The sequence below is a fragment of the Macrobrachium rosenbergii genome, chromosome 16, assembly GCF_040412425.1.
Source record: "Macrobrachium rosenbergii isolate ZJJX-2024 chromosome 16, ASM4041242v1, whole genome shotgun sequence".
Classification (NCBI taxonomy): domain Eukaryota; kingdom Metazoa; phylum Arthropoda; class Malacostraca; order Decapoda; family Palaemonidae; genus Macrobrachium; species Macrobrachium rosenbergii.
Genome location: NC_089756.1, coordinates 25,582,460 through 25,600,855, shown reverse-complemented (window position 1 = coordinate 25,600,855; position 18,396 = coordinate 25,582,460). Strand labels below are relative to the sequence as shown.

The 18,396-nt window shown below is 38.9% G+C and overlaps 1 protein-coding gene and 2 long non-coding RNA genes across 8 annotated transcripts; 1 reads left to right on the top strand and 2 right to left on the bottom strand.

Annotated features, from left to right (window-relative positions):
• Positions 1–4,395: 4,395 nt before the first annotated feature.
• On the bottom strand, positions 4,396–12,972 carry LOC136847212 (uncharacterized). Of its 6 annotated transcripts, none has more exons than XM_067118652.1 (10): positions 12,862–12,954; positions 12,072–12,596; positions 11,601–11,894; positions 11,061–11,148; positions 10,307–10,442; positions 9,413–9,639; positions 8,482–8,809; positions 7,649–7,833; positions 6,506–6,678; positions 4,396–5,437 (listed from the first exon to the last, which is right to left on the bottom strand). In XM_067118652.1, exons 3-10 carry the CDS (start codon positions 11,892–11,894, stop codon positions 5,225–5,227), a joined length of 1,644 nt encoding a protein of 547 aa, XP_066974753.1. In that variant the 5' UTR covers positions 12,072–12,596; positions 12,862–12,954; the 3' UTR covers positions 4,396–5,224. The 6 variants fall into 6 exon arrangements, with proteins under 6 accessions (XP_066974753.1, XP_066974755.1, XP_066974754.1 ...); XM_067118654.1 differs by having other exon boundaries at positions 12,518–12,596; XM_067118653.1 differs by having other exon boundaries at positions 12,905–12,922.
• A 1,425-nt stretch (positions 12,973–14,397) lies between these two features.
• LOC136847210 (uncharacterized) lies at positions 14,398–15,713 on the bottom strand. The gene is made up of 2 exons (XR_010855661.1): positions 15,583–15,713; positions 14,398–15,278 (listed from the first exon to the last, which is right to left on the bottom strand). It is a non-coding gene; the product is annotated as an uncharacterized lncRNA (long non-coding RNA).
• A 1,567-nt stretch (positions 15,714–17,280) lies between these two features.
• LOC136847211 (uncharacterized) lies at positions 17,281–18,181 on the top strand. Its single transcript, XR_010855662.1, has 2 exons — positions 17,281–17,452; positions 17,489–18,181. It is a non-coding gene; the product is annotated as an uncharacterized lncRNA (long non-coding RNA).
• Positions 18,182–18,396: the final 215 nt, after the last annotated feature.

Here is an 18,396-nt window from a genome sequence, read left to right as displayed (position 1 = left end):
TATATTTAATATTAATTAAAATATAAAGAGAATGCTTAGGAGAAATGGCAGACTTAATACTTATTAAGTTAAAAATACACCCACCCTTCTAGTTTCTAATTCTCTAAGCCACGTCCACACGGTCGAGCTGTGCCTGACAGGCTGTGCCTGGCAGGGCAAAGTCTGCAGACTATGCCCGCGTAGGTGTCCACACAGCTGTCTGTGGTGGTTGGAGGGCAGTCGGACGCCAGCAGTTGTGAGCGAGTGGTTCATTACGGTACGATCACCATGGTTCGCGCCATACTTAGAAAGAATATAGCACTGTATTCTATCATAATTGGTGCCTGCATTAAAAAGAAAAACAAGAGATCACAGAGACGTGTTTGGTGCCGGGAGTGGTTGCAGAGACGTGAAAGAATGGGTAGCTCTGTGACAATCCTACGTGAATTGCAGGAGGAAAATGAAACTTTGTTCCGCAATTACGTGCGGATGGACATAAACAGTTTTTATACACTTGTATCGAAAGTGGAGGGCTACATTCAGAGGCAAGAGACAAATATGAGGCAAGCATTTCACCAGCAACGTGTAGAGTGGCAACTCTCAGATACCTGGCTACTGGATGTTGCTACACATCCCTTCAATACAGTACGAGGATATCCAAGCAGAGTCTGTCCATCATCATACCAGAAACCTGTGATGCTATATATGAAGCTCTGAAGGATGATTACATGAAGGAGTTATGTAGATAGTAATGAGATTCTACAAATGAAATTGTGAGAAATCCATGTATACATTGAGCCATAAACTATACCATACTCGTATAATGAGTTCCCACTCACAAATAAAACCCTATACACAAAACACCACGCGTGCCAATCACAGACATATGTTCTATTTAGGTAATAATATATCACTTCATATTAAATACCTGTATTTGTTTATAGAAAAGTACAACATAACGTAAACCCTGGAAATATATTACATATCTATGTAGTAGCATCATATAATACGACAAATTATCTAGTACATATTGCACCTTACTACAACAAATTATCAAAGAATCTTTTTTTATACAACTTGCATATTCACTTACTTACTAATTTCTTTCCTATTCGGTGCACATTTTAATCCAGTCGTATCTACTCACCTGCTCCACCCCTGACATGTTTCACCTTATTCGGTCAACTTTGTCGACGATGTTGGTTACCGAGTTGACCCATACATATTACATCATGAATGAGTTTTTCATATATTTTATTGTTGCCATGCATCTGTCGCAGACTGTTTGCGACAACATTACCAAAATCATCTTCGCAGTCGTGTGTAGATGGCAATGCATTCAGTTGTTAGAGAGCTTGTCCTAAGATTTTATCTGTGCCGTCCGATACCCTAGCCTTCTTGGTGGGTCTTGTCCTAGCGGATGACACAGGGACTATTCGCTTGTATACAGGTATTGTCCGTACGACTGCAAGAAGTTGGTCATGTCGAAGCTCTGGGAGAATCCTGTAGCTCCAGGAGAAGGGGATCAGTATAAATCTGTGAAATAAAAGTGAAGCTTGATTATGTGTGTCATCTTGACATAGTGATCCCGCTGCCTTGACCTATACAAGCACACCTGTAGCAGTAGTAGTATTATTAATATTATTATTATTATTATTATTATTATTATTATTAGTAGTAGTAGTAGTAGTAGTAGTAGTAGTATAGTATTATTATTATTAGTAGTAGTAGTAGCAGTATAGTATTATTATTATTATTATTATTATTATTATTATTATTATTATTAGTAGTAGTAGTAGTAGTAGTAGTAGTAGTAGTAGTAGTAGTATAGTTGTAGTATAGTAGTAGTAGCAACCAATGGTAAAAATAATAGGACTTAATGAGACACACACACACACAATCAGCTGTGGGAAGAGCAGGAGGAGGAGGAGAAGCTGTAAAAAGAGAAGGTGAAGGAGGAAAGGACTCCTTGTATTTAATAGTTACTGGTATACTTGCAGGTACCTACAACCCCGGAAGAATGGATGCGTGTGGCACAGGGATTTTCTACAAGATGGAACTTCCCCAACTGTCTAGGAGCCATAGATGGGAAATATATATTGATAAGGCCTCCACAAGACAGAGGGTCGTATTTCTTCAATTATAAGGGTACCCACAACATTGTCTTACTGGCAGTATGTGATGCTAATCTGGAATTTCTCTATGTAGACATTGGTGCAAATGGGAGAGTTTCAGATGGTGGAGTGTGGAACAACAGTGATCTCTGCCGTCGTATTGCAAACAGCACTGCAGGCCTACCAACGGACAAACATGTTCCGGGGAGTGATAGAATCTTGCCTTACGTATTTGTGGCAGACGATGCTTTCCAACTGCAGAGGCATATAATGAAACCCTTTCCACACCAAAAACAAACACGACAGGAAAGAATTTTTTCTTATAGACTTTCCAGGGCCAGGCGCACTGTTGAGAATGCATTTGGCATTCTCACTAATCCATTTAGGTGTTTTTAACGCCAATTAGTCTATCCCTGGGAAAATTGAAAAAGTTGTCCTTGCATGCACAGCACTGCATAACTACCTCAGACGGGATTTTGGTAGCCAATACACACCTGAGGGAGCTGTGGACTCGGAGGATTTTCGTAGGGGAACAATAATTCCTGGTGAATGGCGCGTAGCACCGCAGTTGTTGGAGCTGCAACGATGTGGTTCGGGATCTACCACTATTGGCAACAATATCCGTACCCAGTACATGGACTACTTCAATGCAGAGGGTGCTGTGCAATGGCAATATAGAATGGCAAATGTATAATGGTGTAGGTGCCCCTCCCCATTCCTTCCCCGCACTCACCACCTCGCCCTCTATACCTTGTCACACTTTTCCCTCATCCCCTCGTTATCCTCCATCACTTTTGTTATCAACACTCCCTCTATCACATTTACATACAAATTATGTATCAGGAAATATTGTTGATGGGAATATTGTTCATGCTGTGATTTTTTGTACCTTATGATAAAAATAAATTCAGACACTGAATACATATTAAAAAGAGTGGGACTATGAAATGCTTGTTTAACGTGAACCAGTGCAGTCTCCTTAACTCAAGACACCTATTTTACATGGTAAAACTAGCTGATCTTGTAATATACCTATACCCTCATGTGAGGCATATGATTGAAAATTGGTTATATACTGAGTGAGAGAGAGAGAGAGAGAGAGAGAGAGAGAGAGAGAGAGAGAGAGAGAAATAAGTACATGCACGTACCTCAGAATCAGAAACATCCTCGTATACTGTTTCTGTAGTCTGGTTGGTCGCGGTGCTTGGCATATTTGACACAGCTGACCGCACATAATCACCATCATTCAGGAATGACAATATGTCAAAGCACCACAACTTGGGTGTATAAGTCTCATCTGACCCAGCTCTGATTTCTTCGGAGTTGCACATTAGCCTCAATTCTCGCCGATGTTGGTTTCTGAGGGTATCAATTTCTTTTACTTCATTAACACTCCTGCTTATTGTCAGTGCTATATCCCTTATTGCTGCAGCACGCTTGTCTCTATTTCTGTAATCAGAACACCGTACATTCCACAGACATTCATGTGATTTATATATATCAATCAAAGTTATAGTGTCTTGTCGTGACCAATATGCACTAGTACTCGGTGTGGCCATGGTGTACGAATAACGTGGTAGTCAGTGGATCTGCCTCCACCTTACCTCGTGCGTTTGGCAGTGACGGAAGACCTCGAGCCACTGCCCTCTATTGGCGCCGGAAGCGGATAGTTTGATGGTTTGCCCGCTGAAACTGCTCGAACAAGGGCAAAGCCTTCGTGCCCGACAGACACTGCTCGACCGTGTGGACGTGGCGGTAGGATTATCGGCTATCCTGGTCTAGAAACTGGATATGTTTTTAATTATATGAACTGTCAAACTCAATTTATCGTTTCCCTAATTGTCTGGGACACTAATGTATGCAATTATGCTTCTTACAAAAAGAAAAAAAAAAAAAAACTCAAGTGGCCCATCTGATAAGGGTCGACAGGAAAGCTTCTGCAATCATACTAACTATTAAGACATGGTGAACACTTGTAAATTATTTACATTAAAAATCCAAAGTAATCATATCTATTTTTGCCTTCGTTTCACATCAGTTTCTTAGGTAATCCCTTTTACTTTACCAGTTAATTCTGTTCATGTTTTTTTCAACAGTTAATTCTTTTCTCCATGTTTTTTTAATAAAAAAATATCTGCACTGGCTTAATTTTTAGAATTCGGATCTAGGTGGCACACGAATATACTGTAAGGAATGTAGATAAAATGTTAGACTTCATTAAAATGAAAACGGATTACTCAAGATTAAACCCCACCCCCCAAAAAACCGAGGGGTAATTTTAGGATTTAATAAAATGCTCCAGTAAATGCAGCTCTTATTTTTGTTTTACAACAATGGATTTACAACTGACTTAATAACAACACGACAACAACTACACCGTAGGTTTATATAAGTATATTACTACACGCATCATTGAGGAAAGAACCTTATTGATACTTTGTAAATGCGAGTTAGTACTCCGACATTGCATGTATCTACTTCAGTATATAAAATGAGCAAAAAATAATTTTACATACATAATAAATTTTCAGTAAGGTGGAGAGATTTACTGACAATGTTCAGTACAGCATCTTTAACTTTTAAATCGTACCGAATTCTTGGAAGAGTCAGGATCATTTCGGCATCATGCTTCCCTCGTTTTCCTTCTTAACCGACTACAGAGAACGGCGGGACACGAATGGCCTCATTAAACCGAGACATGTGACTACTTAGATTCATCACATTACATCAAGAAAAATATACAACTGTCACACCTAAGACCCAACAACTTGAGCTATCCCAGCGAGTTCTGTATGCTATAAGTATATCAAGAAGTATATACTCATTACAGTGAATTCATCAGGATGTGATAAGCCACAGTAAGCTCACGCTACAAAACGCCTAACTGTGATTCAGAATATTCGTTCCAGTGAACAGTTTTGAGATAATATCATATATGGAAAAACCATCGCGATACAAAGCCTCACCGTAACAAAAAAAAAAATAAGCTTTACGATAAACCCAAGTTACAAAATCCTTATCGTTACAATATTCGATACAGTTGGCCTATAACGAATACTGTAGCCAACATGTTACAGAGAGAACCCACTTTATATATTCAATTATTTACTTATTTATTTATTTATTTATTTTTACTCTGAACACGTCCCATCAGTAATCCGCAAGGCGTTCATGGCTACAGTAGTTCTTCCCGTAGCGGGTCCAAACGTCAGCGTAAGGTAGAAGGAATTCGTGACGTTGCCGATAGTTAGGCGGCCGGTCTCCCAGATTCCATTGTTCCCCGTCAGGCTATTTTGGATGACGTCACCGCTGTTGTCCTCGTCGTCCACGGGCTGAATGTCCAGCTAATGGATGTAATAAAAAAAAAAAGTAATTCTTAATCTTCGTCGTCCACGGGCTGAATGTCCAGCTAATGGATATAATAAAAAATAAGTCATTCTTAATGCTGCTTTGAAAACTGTAAAATGATCCGGATATATGAAGTTTCAAAGGAATCAAATGTGTTTTCAACTTAGGTTGCATGAGTAAAATGGCCTGAAAGGTATCTTAGAACAATCAAAAGTGCCGGGGCAACTAAATGCTATTAAGTAGTCGTTGCTGAGTACCAATATTAAAATCTAACAAGAAAGTAAGGTGTTCAGGCAGAGTGATTTGGAATTGTAGTTTCACACTGATCCAAAGACCTTTTTAACAAAGTTACATCGGTTGTCGTTATTATTTTTGCATCTCTCACAGGTGGCGAAACAATTTAAACTTTAATGCAAGGTGAAAAGTTAGGGCAACTGGAAAACAAGAAGAAATATATGAAGTTTAAAAGGCGAGAGCAATGCAGCTTTAGCCTGGGGGGTGGGGGTGGGGACACTGCAAAAGAACCTTTATGATAACCCCCACCATTAAGAAACAATTTATAAATCGATGAAAAATGACTTCACCTCAAACCTGGCGACAGTCAAAGATTAAAAAAGCTATTGATTAAAAAATAGCTGATTTAAAAAAATTATATAAAACTTATACGAAATGAAAACTGCCCCCATAAGGGCAAGTAAGAGGCCTTCCAAAAGGTCCTTTCAGAGGATGAAGGACCTGCCAAGGAGTTATAAGATAAAATATTTTATGAAAAGTAAATAAAAAAACCACTTTTAAACTGAAAACAGGATGTTTGCCGGATGGGCTAAATACCATCAACACGAGAGCCTTCGTAGTCAATCTCAGCAGATGATATAATAAATAGTAGTAGTAGCAGAGCAGGTGGGTTTTGCCTATGAAACGGCTCACTTGTTCGCTCTTTTCCTCTTCTGTTTGAGTTTAAGTCTATGGTCTCTGTAGTACCATATATCTTGTCTAAAAGCCTTCCAGTTTTCAATTTCTTCGTTCGATAGATCTACAAAACAGAAGGATGATGGAATACTTACCAACAACTCGGGCAGGCGAACACTTTCTCCCGCTGAACTGTCAACGTCCACATGGCGGACATGCGAAACAACAACGCAAATATTGCCCGTCTCCGGCGCGGCGACTTTCGTGTTGCAGAGTAGCACACTCTTCTGACCAGCTTCCAGGACAGTGTAGGTGTATCTTCCTTCCACTTTTTATTTTGCAGGAAATAACGACAATCGAGAAATCAGTGTGGAAACCAAGGCATGTTATTTGCATCTGAGCCTTCATTTTTTACGGATCAAGATTGGGTTCATGAACTGTGCTATATTAATCATTTAGGTACAGCAATGTCTTCAATCAGTTACTGGAAGACAATATTAACTACAATAAAAAGTAGGGTAGTTATGTATGATATTTGAGCAATGCATTTTTTCGTAGAGAGAGGGAGAGAGAGAGAGAGAGTTGATTAAAATATATATATATATATATATATATATATATATATATATATATATATATATTACTGACAAAGGATTTAATAAATATAACTGTGATCATAAACGCTAAATATGAGAGAGAGACACACACACACACACACACAGAAAGAGTTGATTTAAAAAAATATATGTTATTGACAAGGATTTGATAAACAGAACAGTCATAAACGCTAAAGATGTGACGGGTTCTCGTCAGAGAGAGAGAGAGAGAGAGAGAGAGAGAGAGAGAGAGAGAGTTGATTTAAAAAAATTATATATATATATATATATATATATATATATATATATATATATATATATATATATATATATATATATATATATATTATTGACAGGGATTTAATAAACAGAACAGTCATAAACTCTAAATATGAGAGAGAGAGAGTTGATCTAATATATATATATATATACATATATACATATACATATATATATATATATATATATATATATATATATATATATATATATATATATATATATTATATATTATTGACGGATTTAATAAACAGAAAAGTCATAGACTCTAAATATGTGAGAGAGAGAGAGAGAGAGAGAGAGAGTTGATTAAAAATATATATTACTGACAAGGATTTAAGAAACAGAACAGTCATAAACGCTAAATATGTGACGGGTTCTCGTCTGAGAGAGAGAGAGTGCAAAATTCCGTCTGTAACTTACAGGAGCTTTCCCCAGCGATCCAGTCTGTTCCAACAACGGAGAACTCGCACGGCAGGAGATCGAGGTCGCAAGCCAATAAAAGGCCAACTTCTCTCTTTCGCCTTTGGATGGGATCTTCCTCCGAGTAAGTACTGAGGAATATCTCGTCATCGGCCTCATCATCCAGTTCGGAATGAGACACGTACCTAAGGACAACAAAATCTATTAACGTGATTATGTCTCTTACATAAATGGGAAAAGCTTTAACAATTGCCCTGATAACTCCATCAGTATTTTCTTGTCTAAGGTTTTTTTTTTATATAAGTTACACGACCATCTTCCGGATAGACAGAAAAATCTTAAAACACAGGCAATCCAGATGGACAAGAAAATCTGTCACTAATGCCCTTTTCAGTTTAGGTATTTTTTTTTTAATATCATATTAGAATTCGAAATATAATCTAGGAGGCTGGAAGGAAATTGTCTCAAGTTTATTTGTCTCTTTGAAAGCTAAACAGACATTTTCTACTATTATTGTGGTCGTAATATATAGGGAAATTGTTTATCATTGTGGCACATATGAACACCGGCCATTTATCTAAGCCAGCTTAAGATGTTCTTGATCCCCTGATGTACTAAAGATAAAGCTCAAAAGTACTATTGCTGTTATTGTTAGATGAAGCGTGCTTGCGCCAAAGCAAGCTCTCAGAAGCACAGAAAAAGATGCACGCACAGGTAAAAAGTAGCACAAGTAACAAAAACACGCACAGTAAAAAGTAGCAAAGTAACAAAAACACGCACAGGTAAAAAAGTAGCACAAGTAAAAAAAAAAAAGTAAATCAAATACCAATTACCTGATGGGGTGATGCGGCTGTAGACCAACAAAAGCTTCGAACAGTCCTTTGACATTGATAAACTCGTCGCTCACACCTTCTAGCGAGCCCTGCTCATAACCACCAACGACTGACATATTTTGTCCGGCGCCTTCCGGTTTGAGGCCCTCTTTCAAAATTTGGGAAGGATCGTCCTCTAAGTTCTCCAGTTCTTCCAATGTCATCACCAGCTCGCTGAAGCCGCTCTCTTGGGACGTGGCATTAATCCTCCCGCTGACGTTGGGGAGGTCGTCCTCTGTGTATTCTTCCGAGTACCAGTCGGGGTACAGCCTTGGTGGCGTTGCTGAGACTAAAGGAGATATTACTAAGACATTTATGTTGTATTTGTTTGCTATTTTTATCTTTTCACTTATGGTCATTCTGTTTTGCGATGCTTGCTTTACAGGTTAATGTCCTTTTAGACTACGTTCAAGTTAACAACGACACTGATAAAGTGCATTGTGCTACACACTTAATCAGTCTAAATTGCAGCTTTAAGCGTTGTAAGTTTTACCTAACTAATCTCTCAATCTTGACAAGACAATTCGAGAACATTAGGTATCAGTCACGACAAGATTACGTTCATGCTGATTTTGAGATAAAACAATTTAATATCTTTGCCTGATATGATCCAGAAGAGCAACGTTACCAAATGACTTCCATACGAAATATGAGGCAGTGCTCTTCCGACCAACCCTAGATCCAATCCACAGATTACTGACAACCAGGTACTTAATTCAGTATTTTTAATGAAACGCCTGTAAGCTGTTTCTTCTCTCGCCGGGTTCCAAGGTCGAGCTCTGGATTTTCGTGTGCGAGCTGAAAGGAGAGCTACTCCTGAACCACAAAGGCGAGAGAGAGAGAGAGAGAGAGAGAGAGAGAGAGAGAGAGAGAGAGAGAGAGAGAGACTTACCACACAATCCAGGGTATTCCGCTGAGCAGGTAGTCCCATGCGGACAGGAGGAGCAAGGATGCCCAGGACGGTACATCTGATAGGATATGACGTTCCCGGCCGGTCCATAGTCGCATGTATACAGTTTCTTCCACCAGTTTCCCTCCAAGAACATTGTGAATCCACATCCCACCTTATAACTGCTCGACCACATCATCTGCGAGTATCGAACCGTGGCAGTCGAGAACCTTAATGGAAGGAGAGAAGGACGATGTAGTAGATATGTATTTACTCAACTAAATGGTATTTTTTCAGAAAAACGGACAAAATAATAGATGCATATTTACGTTCAAAGTGAAGACCTCCATAACAACACTAAAGATTATACTGGCGATGTTAAACATTAAAATGAAAGGCCATGTTAAAAAAAACTATGCCAGTCGATATAGGGATAGTAAAATAGTTATCCTGACTTGTCAGCAGTCAAAGGTGTTCTGTTTATATTTTTGTTTGAATGCTTTGTTCAAGATTACATTCTTTAAACGTATACATCATGGGACAACTGGCTTAATTTGTCAAGTAATGTGGGGAAGTTCATCCCTTGAAATCCATTCAAAATGGTGATAGGAGCAGTGGAAGGCAGCATGTAACCTGCTGGAGAATCATGCAATGGAATCCCAAGATGCATTTGACGGCCAGACTGAGACAGTGCAAGGCAGAGTGGCTTACAGTTTCTGCAATACACAAAATGATTAACAGCGATGACAAGGGTTACCGTATTCTCTAAGCTCAACTACAGCCAAAGTAATAGTATCTTATCTTACATTTCATTGTCGCTGTTTCTCCATTCTTTTGAAGTGGTTTCGTTCGTTGTTTGTTATTTTCATCGTATCCATACATTCTCTTTACGCTTACCTGTAAGGTTCTATGGCATCCAAATTGAATAGTTCCACTTCGTTGTACCAGGTGGTGATGGCCCCTTCCCAGTCGATGGTCGAGTTAAAGCCTGTTTGAGCACTGATACACAAATTCTGACCCACACCAAACCTGGCTGAGATGATGTATAAGTAAAATAAAAAAAGAACCTTAAGAGGTGTGTTAATAACTGACACTGGTCATATTAAATCAAATAGACCTTGTTGGCCCATTAACACAATTGATAAGGGCTAGATGAAATTATCTTCAACTGAAGCTAAATATGTAGCACAAATTTTAACCAAGGAAAGTATATATACCATTGGCTCTAATAACCTATAATAGATCACTACACAATTCTTAGTTTCCTGACTGTTATTCTAGAAAGGTCTGGTAATAATATATTACAATCTTTTAATTGCGATAGCATTTAAACTTAAAGAAATTTAACTAAAAACTACTTCTACCAACAAATTCCTTCAACTAAACCTTTCTCCCATATGTTATAGGGCATTCTAACTATGCTAATTTTCATTTTTAAGTCAAGCTCAGCCTTTAAGAAAACTAAATATTGACGAACAAGGTGACCAACTGATGAACCAAGTGAGGACAGCTAACAAAAGCATGCAAGATTTTGCAAAGCAGTTTTCTAATTCGCATTTAATGGAAAATAACTTGTTTGGTTAGTGAAAAGGGACTGAATAAAGTATCACTATTTTTCCCACAACGAAGCAACGCAGCTACAGTAACTTACACACACGACGGCAGTCTGGACATTCGTGCTCAAAGACGCATTGATCTGCATGAGACTGCGCTATCTGCGCCAGTTCGAAGTCCCACTCCTGGAAAGATCCTTGTGGATTAATAAGGATTTTTCGTGGAGATTCTAACAGAGCAATGTGTATTGCAAAGTCAACACCATGGCGTTTTATTACTTTTTTCCACAACGAATGGAAACTCGATAATTAAGAAAGACTGCAAATTTCTGGTAATGCAATCAACAATAGTTGGTCACATTATTAAACAAAATTATTTCAGAACGGCTATGGCGCTGTAAAACAGTTAAGAAGGCTAGACTATTGAAATTTCAACAAAGAAAAGTAGCCCTACTGATGAACCAAATTAAGGTTTCCCCATCCTTGCTCCAGAAAACATTTTATACATTAGGAGATATACACTGCTGGAGTCACAGAAAAAATAAATGAGGGATGTGCAGTACCAAGCGCTTTCGTGTTTTTTCAATACATCCTAAGGTAAAGAGAAATAATGAAAATCTAATAAAATTAAAACCTACCAAAAGCCTCATATTAGCTGCGTGAGGCTGTGGCCCATCGGCCCCCGTGGTCTCCTTGCCCATGGCCACCTTAGACCTATAATGGTTATGCAGACTGACGATGCGTTCAACGTCCCTGGTGCCGACGCCCCTGTAAGCCACATTACTGCCACAGGTTCGGCCTAAGCCTGTATGCCTGCACATGGTGTGAAGGGGAGTAAATCGGCAGTAAGGGGACAATGCCGATACGGCGAAGTTCTCCAAAAACGTCGTTAAAATCAGCAGCATCAACGACATTTTCTTGACCAGCGTCATCTGTAAAGGGAACTGGGTTTATCCAGATATTAAGTCTATAATAATTTATTCACTTGTATTAATTCCTTACAATCATATACTAGTATGCTTAGTCCTGGAAAAGCCTTTGTTCTACTGGCGTTATTTGTTGAAAACCAAAGAATGTCATGCCATTAACACACATTGAGAGTAACTTACATTCCGTGACTACGAAATCCTTTAAGTCAGCAGTATAAAATGATTAATGCTTATTTATGATAAAGACGAAAAAGGGAAATTTTCACCACACCTACGACAAATTCTCAATATATACTTAGCTAAACTCTATGTAAGGCTGATATATTTTTATCAATCTTGCAACATCGTCCAGTAATGACGTTAGGTATTTAAGCACGCACATGAAAGAGGGTGGGGTTGCTCAAGTGGTTAAAAGTAAAAGCAGTTCCAAAAATAGCAACATAAACTCATGAAAATGATTAATTATCTCAAGAGTATTAATGTACACCCACATCGTACGGCTAGCAGCAGAAGCGACTCTACACCACAAGCTTCCAGGTATCGGAGGCGTTCGACGATGAAGCAACAAATATTTGTTTTACGAATAAAAGCATAAAACTGTCTTGCGAGCTAACAACTATTATCACCTTTTCAGCAAACAGCTTTCAACTTCGCCACGAGATGAAGTCACTGGTAATTCGAATACTTGGGTCACTGACATTCAAACTGCAAGGAAAGTACCCCCAAAATATTAACTGCCGGGTCTCTTAGGACTTAGCAAACATTCATATCAGATGTATGGAAAATATCATTGAGAAAACAAAATTCACGACATATGAATCAGTGTCAGCTGCGGGCAGTCAGAATTTTCAAATGCCAATAAACAAAAACGCATCGCGTTTGCAGATTAAATCGGCGACAGAGTCGAGGTAGCCAAGAAGTGGATAAAGTTCGCCTTTGAACAAAGTTCAGACTATACGAATTCACTAACTAGAACAAAGCAGAATCATTCAAAAAGGCAAAATGAGGAGCACACGAATTCACTGAGTCAAGTAGTTTCTTCCGTCTTTTTCTGACAAGGAGTCGTGGCACAGCGCAAATCTGTCACGGGGCAAGGTAAGTGTTTTACAGCGTTTTCAAAAGCGCTTGTTGTTAATAACTGGTTTTGAGTTGTCGAAACCAGTCATTAAGTCGTTCGTGATTGTTTGATGGTATGGTGGTGCTCTCTCTCTCTCTCTCTCTCTCTCTCCTTTAATGTTTAGAATCATTTGAATTTTCCAAGTTTTGCACTTTCCAAGTAGGCCCGCCTTCGCACATTTGGCTTGATAAAGAAAAAAATGTTCAGAAAATGCTGTACGTAATGTTTCAGCAAGTGTAGGTTTTGTTAATCCCCCCCCCCTCTCTCTCTCTCACACACACACACATACATATATGTATATATACTGTATGTGTCCGTAAATAATCTTCCCTTTCATTTCTTCATTATCCCTATCGCTTAAATAACCTTTAAAAAAATGTTCTGACAAGAGGAATAAATGAATATGAGTTAAAACAACTATCAATCGAAAGTGATTTTGACGTGGGAAAAGACACTTGTTTTCGCTACTCTTAGGAACCTTTCGGAGAGAAAATAACTGAAAATCAGACTAACGGTCAAAATTTAGCCTCAGCGAACTGGACGCACTTTTGTTATGTTATTTTTATCTTCCTAATTTAATATAACAAATTTCTCGCATGTGATCGTAGTTGTCGGCAGTTTATAGGATTAAAACATAGTTTGACTATGTTCTTGATTGTGGAATGGAATATAGAATTTAGGCCAAAGGCAAAGCGCTGGGACCTAAGGGGTCATTCAGCACTGAAAGGGAAATTGAGAGTAGAAAGGTGTAACAGGGGGGAGGGGGACCTCGCAGTTGCGCTATGAAACAAGTGTTAGGAGACGGTGGATAGCAAGAGGGAATGGAGGTACAGTAAAAGGAATGAAAGGGGTCGCAGCTCGAGAGCCGAAGGGACGCTGCAAAGAACCTGAAGTAATGCCTACAGTGTACCGCGTGAGGTGCACTGACGGCACTAACTCCTGCGGGGTGTTCTTGATTGCTCTCCGCCAAAGGAGTCCTTTGCTTGGGGTTGCCAATTTGCAGGAAATGTCTCAAATAATGTGAGTAATTCTTTTCGTTCATTTCAGGGTGTTGAATTTTATATCAATGACAACAAAGCTTCTTCGCTTCGAGAGGCTTGCGGATATGGCCTGGTCTAAGTCTTAGACCATCTTTTTGACCTTTGCTGTTGTGACGTCCGTTTGACATAATAACCATGGTCTAGACCTTGATAATAACATCATGGCCTTCCCGATGTTAATTATAATTTTGTTCCAAACATTGTTGTTGTTGCTGATAAATTAAACTTGCATTCAGAGGAAACCATAATGTGTTATTCTTAAGTTATGAAAATGCGATAAATAAATCGTACGTAATTAGTGGAGCAAATTCTTCATATCAATTTGAAGAAGGGTTATATAAATGATAAGTTTCATTGCTTCTAAAATTTATTCTGTAACATAAAAACATATAGAATAAAATTCAAACATTGATATGACATGGAATTTAATATCAAAGCTAAAAATGTAGTTAAACAAATAAAATTAGTATATATATACATCTACATATATATATAGATATATTCAGTATAAAGATGGAAATCAATAATATTATAAAAAAAAAAGTAGCTCATTTCGCGCTTACATAAAATTCAGATTTCGACTTGAACGTTTTTATTTTTAAAAGTGCACTATAATGACTGAAAATAATAATAATAATAATAAAAAAAACATCGTCCCGACATAATTATTACACCAGAGGGAGCAATAGGCTTACAGTGACGACAGCTATAAAGCCAAATAAATTTTGGCATTCAATATCAGCTTCTTAATCAAAACCTTGAAGATCACCAACGACAAGCTACGAGTCATGGACTGCCTGCGACGTCGTCTCAGAACTCTCGATGGTTCTTTACCAGGGGGTATCCTTGGATCTATTCCTCTGTCACGGGAGGCCCCAGCTTGCCCCAGACGTATTTCGTGTTTCAGGGACCTTGTTTGTCGAGAGCTGATGGCCGTGGATAGCCCTCCTGTTTTCTTCCTTCCCTCTGCTGAAGGAAGGAAAAGTACAGAAGACTCATTCAACTTCGAAAGACCTGCGCAGAGATCGAAGTCACAGAAAGTATCCTGAGATTGAAGAGTAGTGCACTGAACCGCAGTGGATGCAGCATCTTGGGCATTGATGCCCCTGGGTGTCACATGGTTTCCACAATCATCATGACTATGCCCAGTCGAAGAAAGACATCCCACGTAAGAAAAACATGACGTCAGCAAGAGAGATAACGCCACAAGCTCTCCCGGACTCATCGTATCTGCAAGAAGTTTAAAGCCAGCCTTGACATAGGACACAGGACTTCTGTGTGAGATTTTAACTGCACTGCGGATGCCAGGTGAAGGTAAATATAGTTGAATTGTTAAGCTATAATTGATAAAAGAACAAAGTCGCCCTTTCAAAAGGAAGTACTGGAATAAAAAGTCACGTGTCAGCCCGTTGCTCATTTTCCCTAACATAATCATCAAATAGTCTTAAAGCAGTTCCTAATACATTTTTCAGTGTATGATGGAAGCATCAAAATTTGTGGCAATAAAGAGCAATATAAACAAAATGGGCCTTACCAATGGCTTCACGTTAGCAAGAAGGAAAAACCAAAGGCGATCTTAACCGGAACCTAAGCCAGTTGGCTTCCGGAACGCTATGATTGGTCCTTGGACTCTTAGACTAATCGTCATCTCGTCGTTTGTCAAAGTAAGTAAAAACTAGATTGGCAGCTGTTACTTCAAGTATAAATGTAACGTTCCTTGTTTTTAATGCAATGGGCTATTTTCTAATATAATCAGCTTGTTTGAAGTGTCCAGTGTAGGAAGAGAAAAGATGAATAAGCGAAAGTTCAAGAGATATGAGCCAACAAGGTGTCTGTAAATAGTGCATTTATACAGAAGTCATTTGAGGAGAGAAAAAAAGAGAAAAAGCACTGCCTCTTCATGTGTATCTCATATGATATTTTTGTGATATTTTTCCATCTAATGTCCAGCTAATGAGGTAACAGTCCAATCATCGTCATCACCATTCTTTTCAAATCGACCATAGGTCTAATTCATTTCACATTGTAGCAAAGACATCACGATAATCATTGCGAAAATGATTGTTATTCTCATTGTACAATTTCAAGTGACTAATAATGTGTTATATTATGATTAATGATCTCACAATGAATAAAATCAATCTCGCAATAAATTATCTCTTAGGAATCCCACTGGTTACAATTTATTCATCCTTTCTAAGAAATTACCGATCCATAGTCTCCATGAGGGACTGGTGGGGGACTGGATGGAGGGGGCTGTTGTAGAGTCCTAGGTAAGGATTATCTTGGGGAAAGTAGAACATTTCAGGGAAATTCCGTGAATTTTTTCAAGAATTCGGTAAGCATTTGAGAAAATCTACCCCCACGGGATGAACACAATGATATGTTTAGTGTTAAATATATGAAACATTGTAAACATATTAATGAGTTTTCAACTAGCTTTGAAACACAAAAATAAAGCGAAATGTCAAGTACAGCTTTACCGGTACGTTTGGGGGAATTTCGGTCTGATCTGGGGAATTTCCCTGTAGGCGTTGGGGGAAACACCGAAACACTGAGACTGGCCTTTAACAGGTTCTGATTAGTTTTGTTGCAGAAATGGCGAACGCAGAACGTTGGAACCGCGACGATCTGTACAAGTTGTTAGTTTGGCCTCTGTTGTCAGTGGCGGTGATCTTTTTAACCGTATCAATTGGTGCTATATCCATCATGTGTTACGACGCCTTCAAGATCTGTAGGAAGGTAAGACTTGGTCTCTGGTGTTCTGTTTTAACATTAGACGAGGAGTTGGGGAGACGCCTTCTGAGGAAATTCACACACTTTTGCCGTTCCCAAGCTCGAATAAATGAGGATAGCTGAGGCGCGTTACTGCCTCTTGCAATCAGACTCAATACCTGATGTAAATGGTAATAGGTCACTAATAGGTTCGAGGGCTAACAGAGTAAGAGCAGGTATGAAGCGTAGAAAATTTTCAGTCTGGTTCTCCAAGAGTTCGGGACGATTAGGCCGTATTATTTTCGGCCGTGAACCTGTTAGGCCGTCACAACTTTGATGAAACTCAGGATAAATGTAAAGGAGACGGCTGCATGAAGATATTAATGATATTTAATAATTTTTAATGAGTATTGGAATGTATGTAAATAATTGCATATGAGTGCGATAATTAGGCCTGTGTCGAGTGTGAGGCTACCAAATGAGCCGTGTAACTCCTGTATTCCGTATAAGAAAGTAGAACGCTATTACGTCATGTGTGTTTGGCCAATACAGCTCAGGGCGCCTTAGGGATACCAAACCCAGCGACGACCGTCAGCGTTTGATTATCGTCGAAAATAGAGATTCTGAGAAGGCTGGCTCGAGTTCAAGCTCAGTTGCAGGGTCTGTTTTCATCGAATCTCACCTGCCAGGTGGTTCTGACCCTTCAGCTGGTTCTGACCCTTCAGCTGGTTCTGACCCTTCAGCGTCCGGTTACTCGAGCTCTCTGGATCCTTCGCCCTCAAGCGAAGGTCTCCTTGCGTCCACAGGTACTCAAGAGATAAACCATTCCATTACAGGTACTGAGACCTCACCACATTATGCTATTTATAATCAAACCACTAGGCCTATTTCTTCTGTAGAGTCAAATTCAACTACCACCTTTCCTTGTATCTTACCAAGTGTTTCAGATTGCGATAAAACTGTGACTCAGGACCTGCAAACTGCTGTAATGAGAAGTGAAATATTTACACAACCATCCCTAGATCAACTTGAGATGATTAGGAATGCCAGGTACTCAGAGACACCTACACACTCATTCCAGCAAGGTCCTACAGATGGTTCCCTATCTTTGGGAAAGGTTTCAGACAGTGTAGGTCACGGTTGTAAGCGGGCAGAGATACCCTTATAGGTCGTTCCAACAGGAGATTGTCATAGCACCTACTGAAAATGCCATATGATGATTTAAGGGTCTGTAACATTGGCATGTTATAATTGCGCTTACAGCGAGAAGGGTTTCTCGCAAACTTTGAATAATATTGACATTTTTTTTTATTTTTCCCGTCTGGACAGAACCGTCCCTGGGCATTGGAAATTGGAAGACTAAATTTAACCTGTGATTTTAGCAATGTATTTAAATTAATACGGAATTTTTAGGTAATTTTTGACTTTCACTTATACCCATTTTTTCGGTTCTGAATAGTTTTATAATTGAAACTTATTTTGGGAAATGATCAGTGTATTTTAATCGTCACTGCTGCAGTAAAAAAAAAAAAATATAGAGAAAATACTATACCTAACGAAGCACAGTTTCTTTCCGTGGTTGTTTTAGGCGGTTGTAATACAAAGCAAGTAAAAATTGCGCCGAGGTTTCTTC

What these genes read in the sequence shown, in the direction of transcription:
- LOC136847212 (XM_067118650.1), bottom strand. Translation starts at nt 11,894, where the DNA reads ATGACGCTGGTCAAGAAAATGTCGTTGATGCTGCTGATTTTAACGACG. An exon ending in GGAATACCCTGGATTGTGTG is followed by an intron (nt 8,810 to 9,412) that starts GTAAGTCTCTCT and finishes TATCTCCTTTAG; the next exon opens with TCTCAGCAACGCCACCAAGG. An exon ending in TTCGCCTGCCCGAGTTGTTG is followed by an intron (nt 5,438 to 6,505) that starts GTAAGTATTCCA and finishes TACATCCATTAG; the next exon opens with CTGGACATTCAGCCCGTGGA.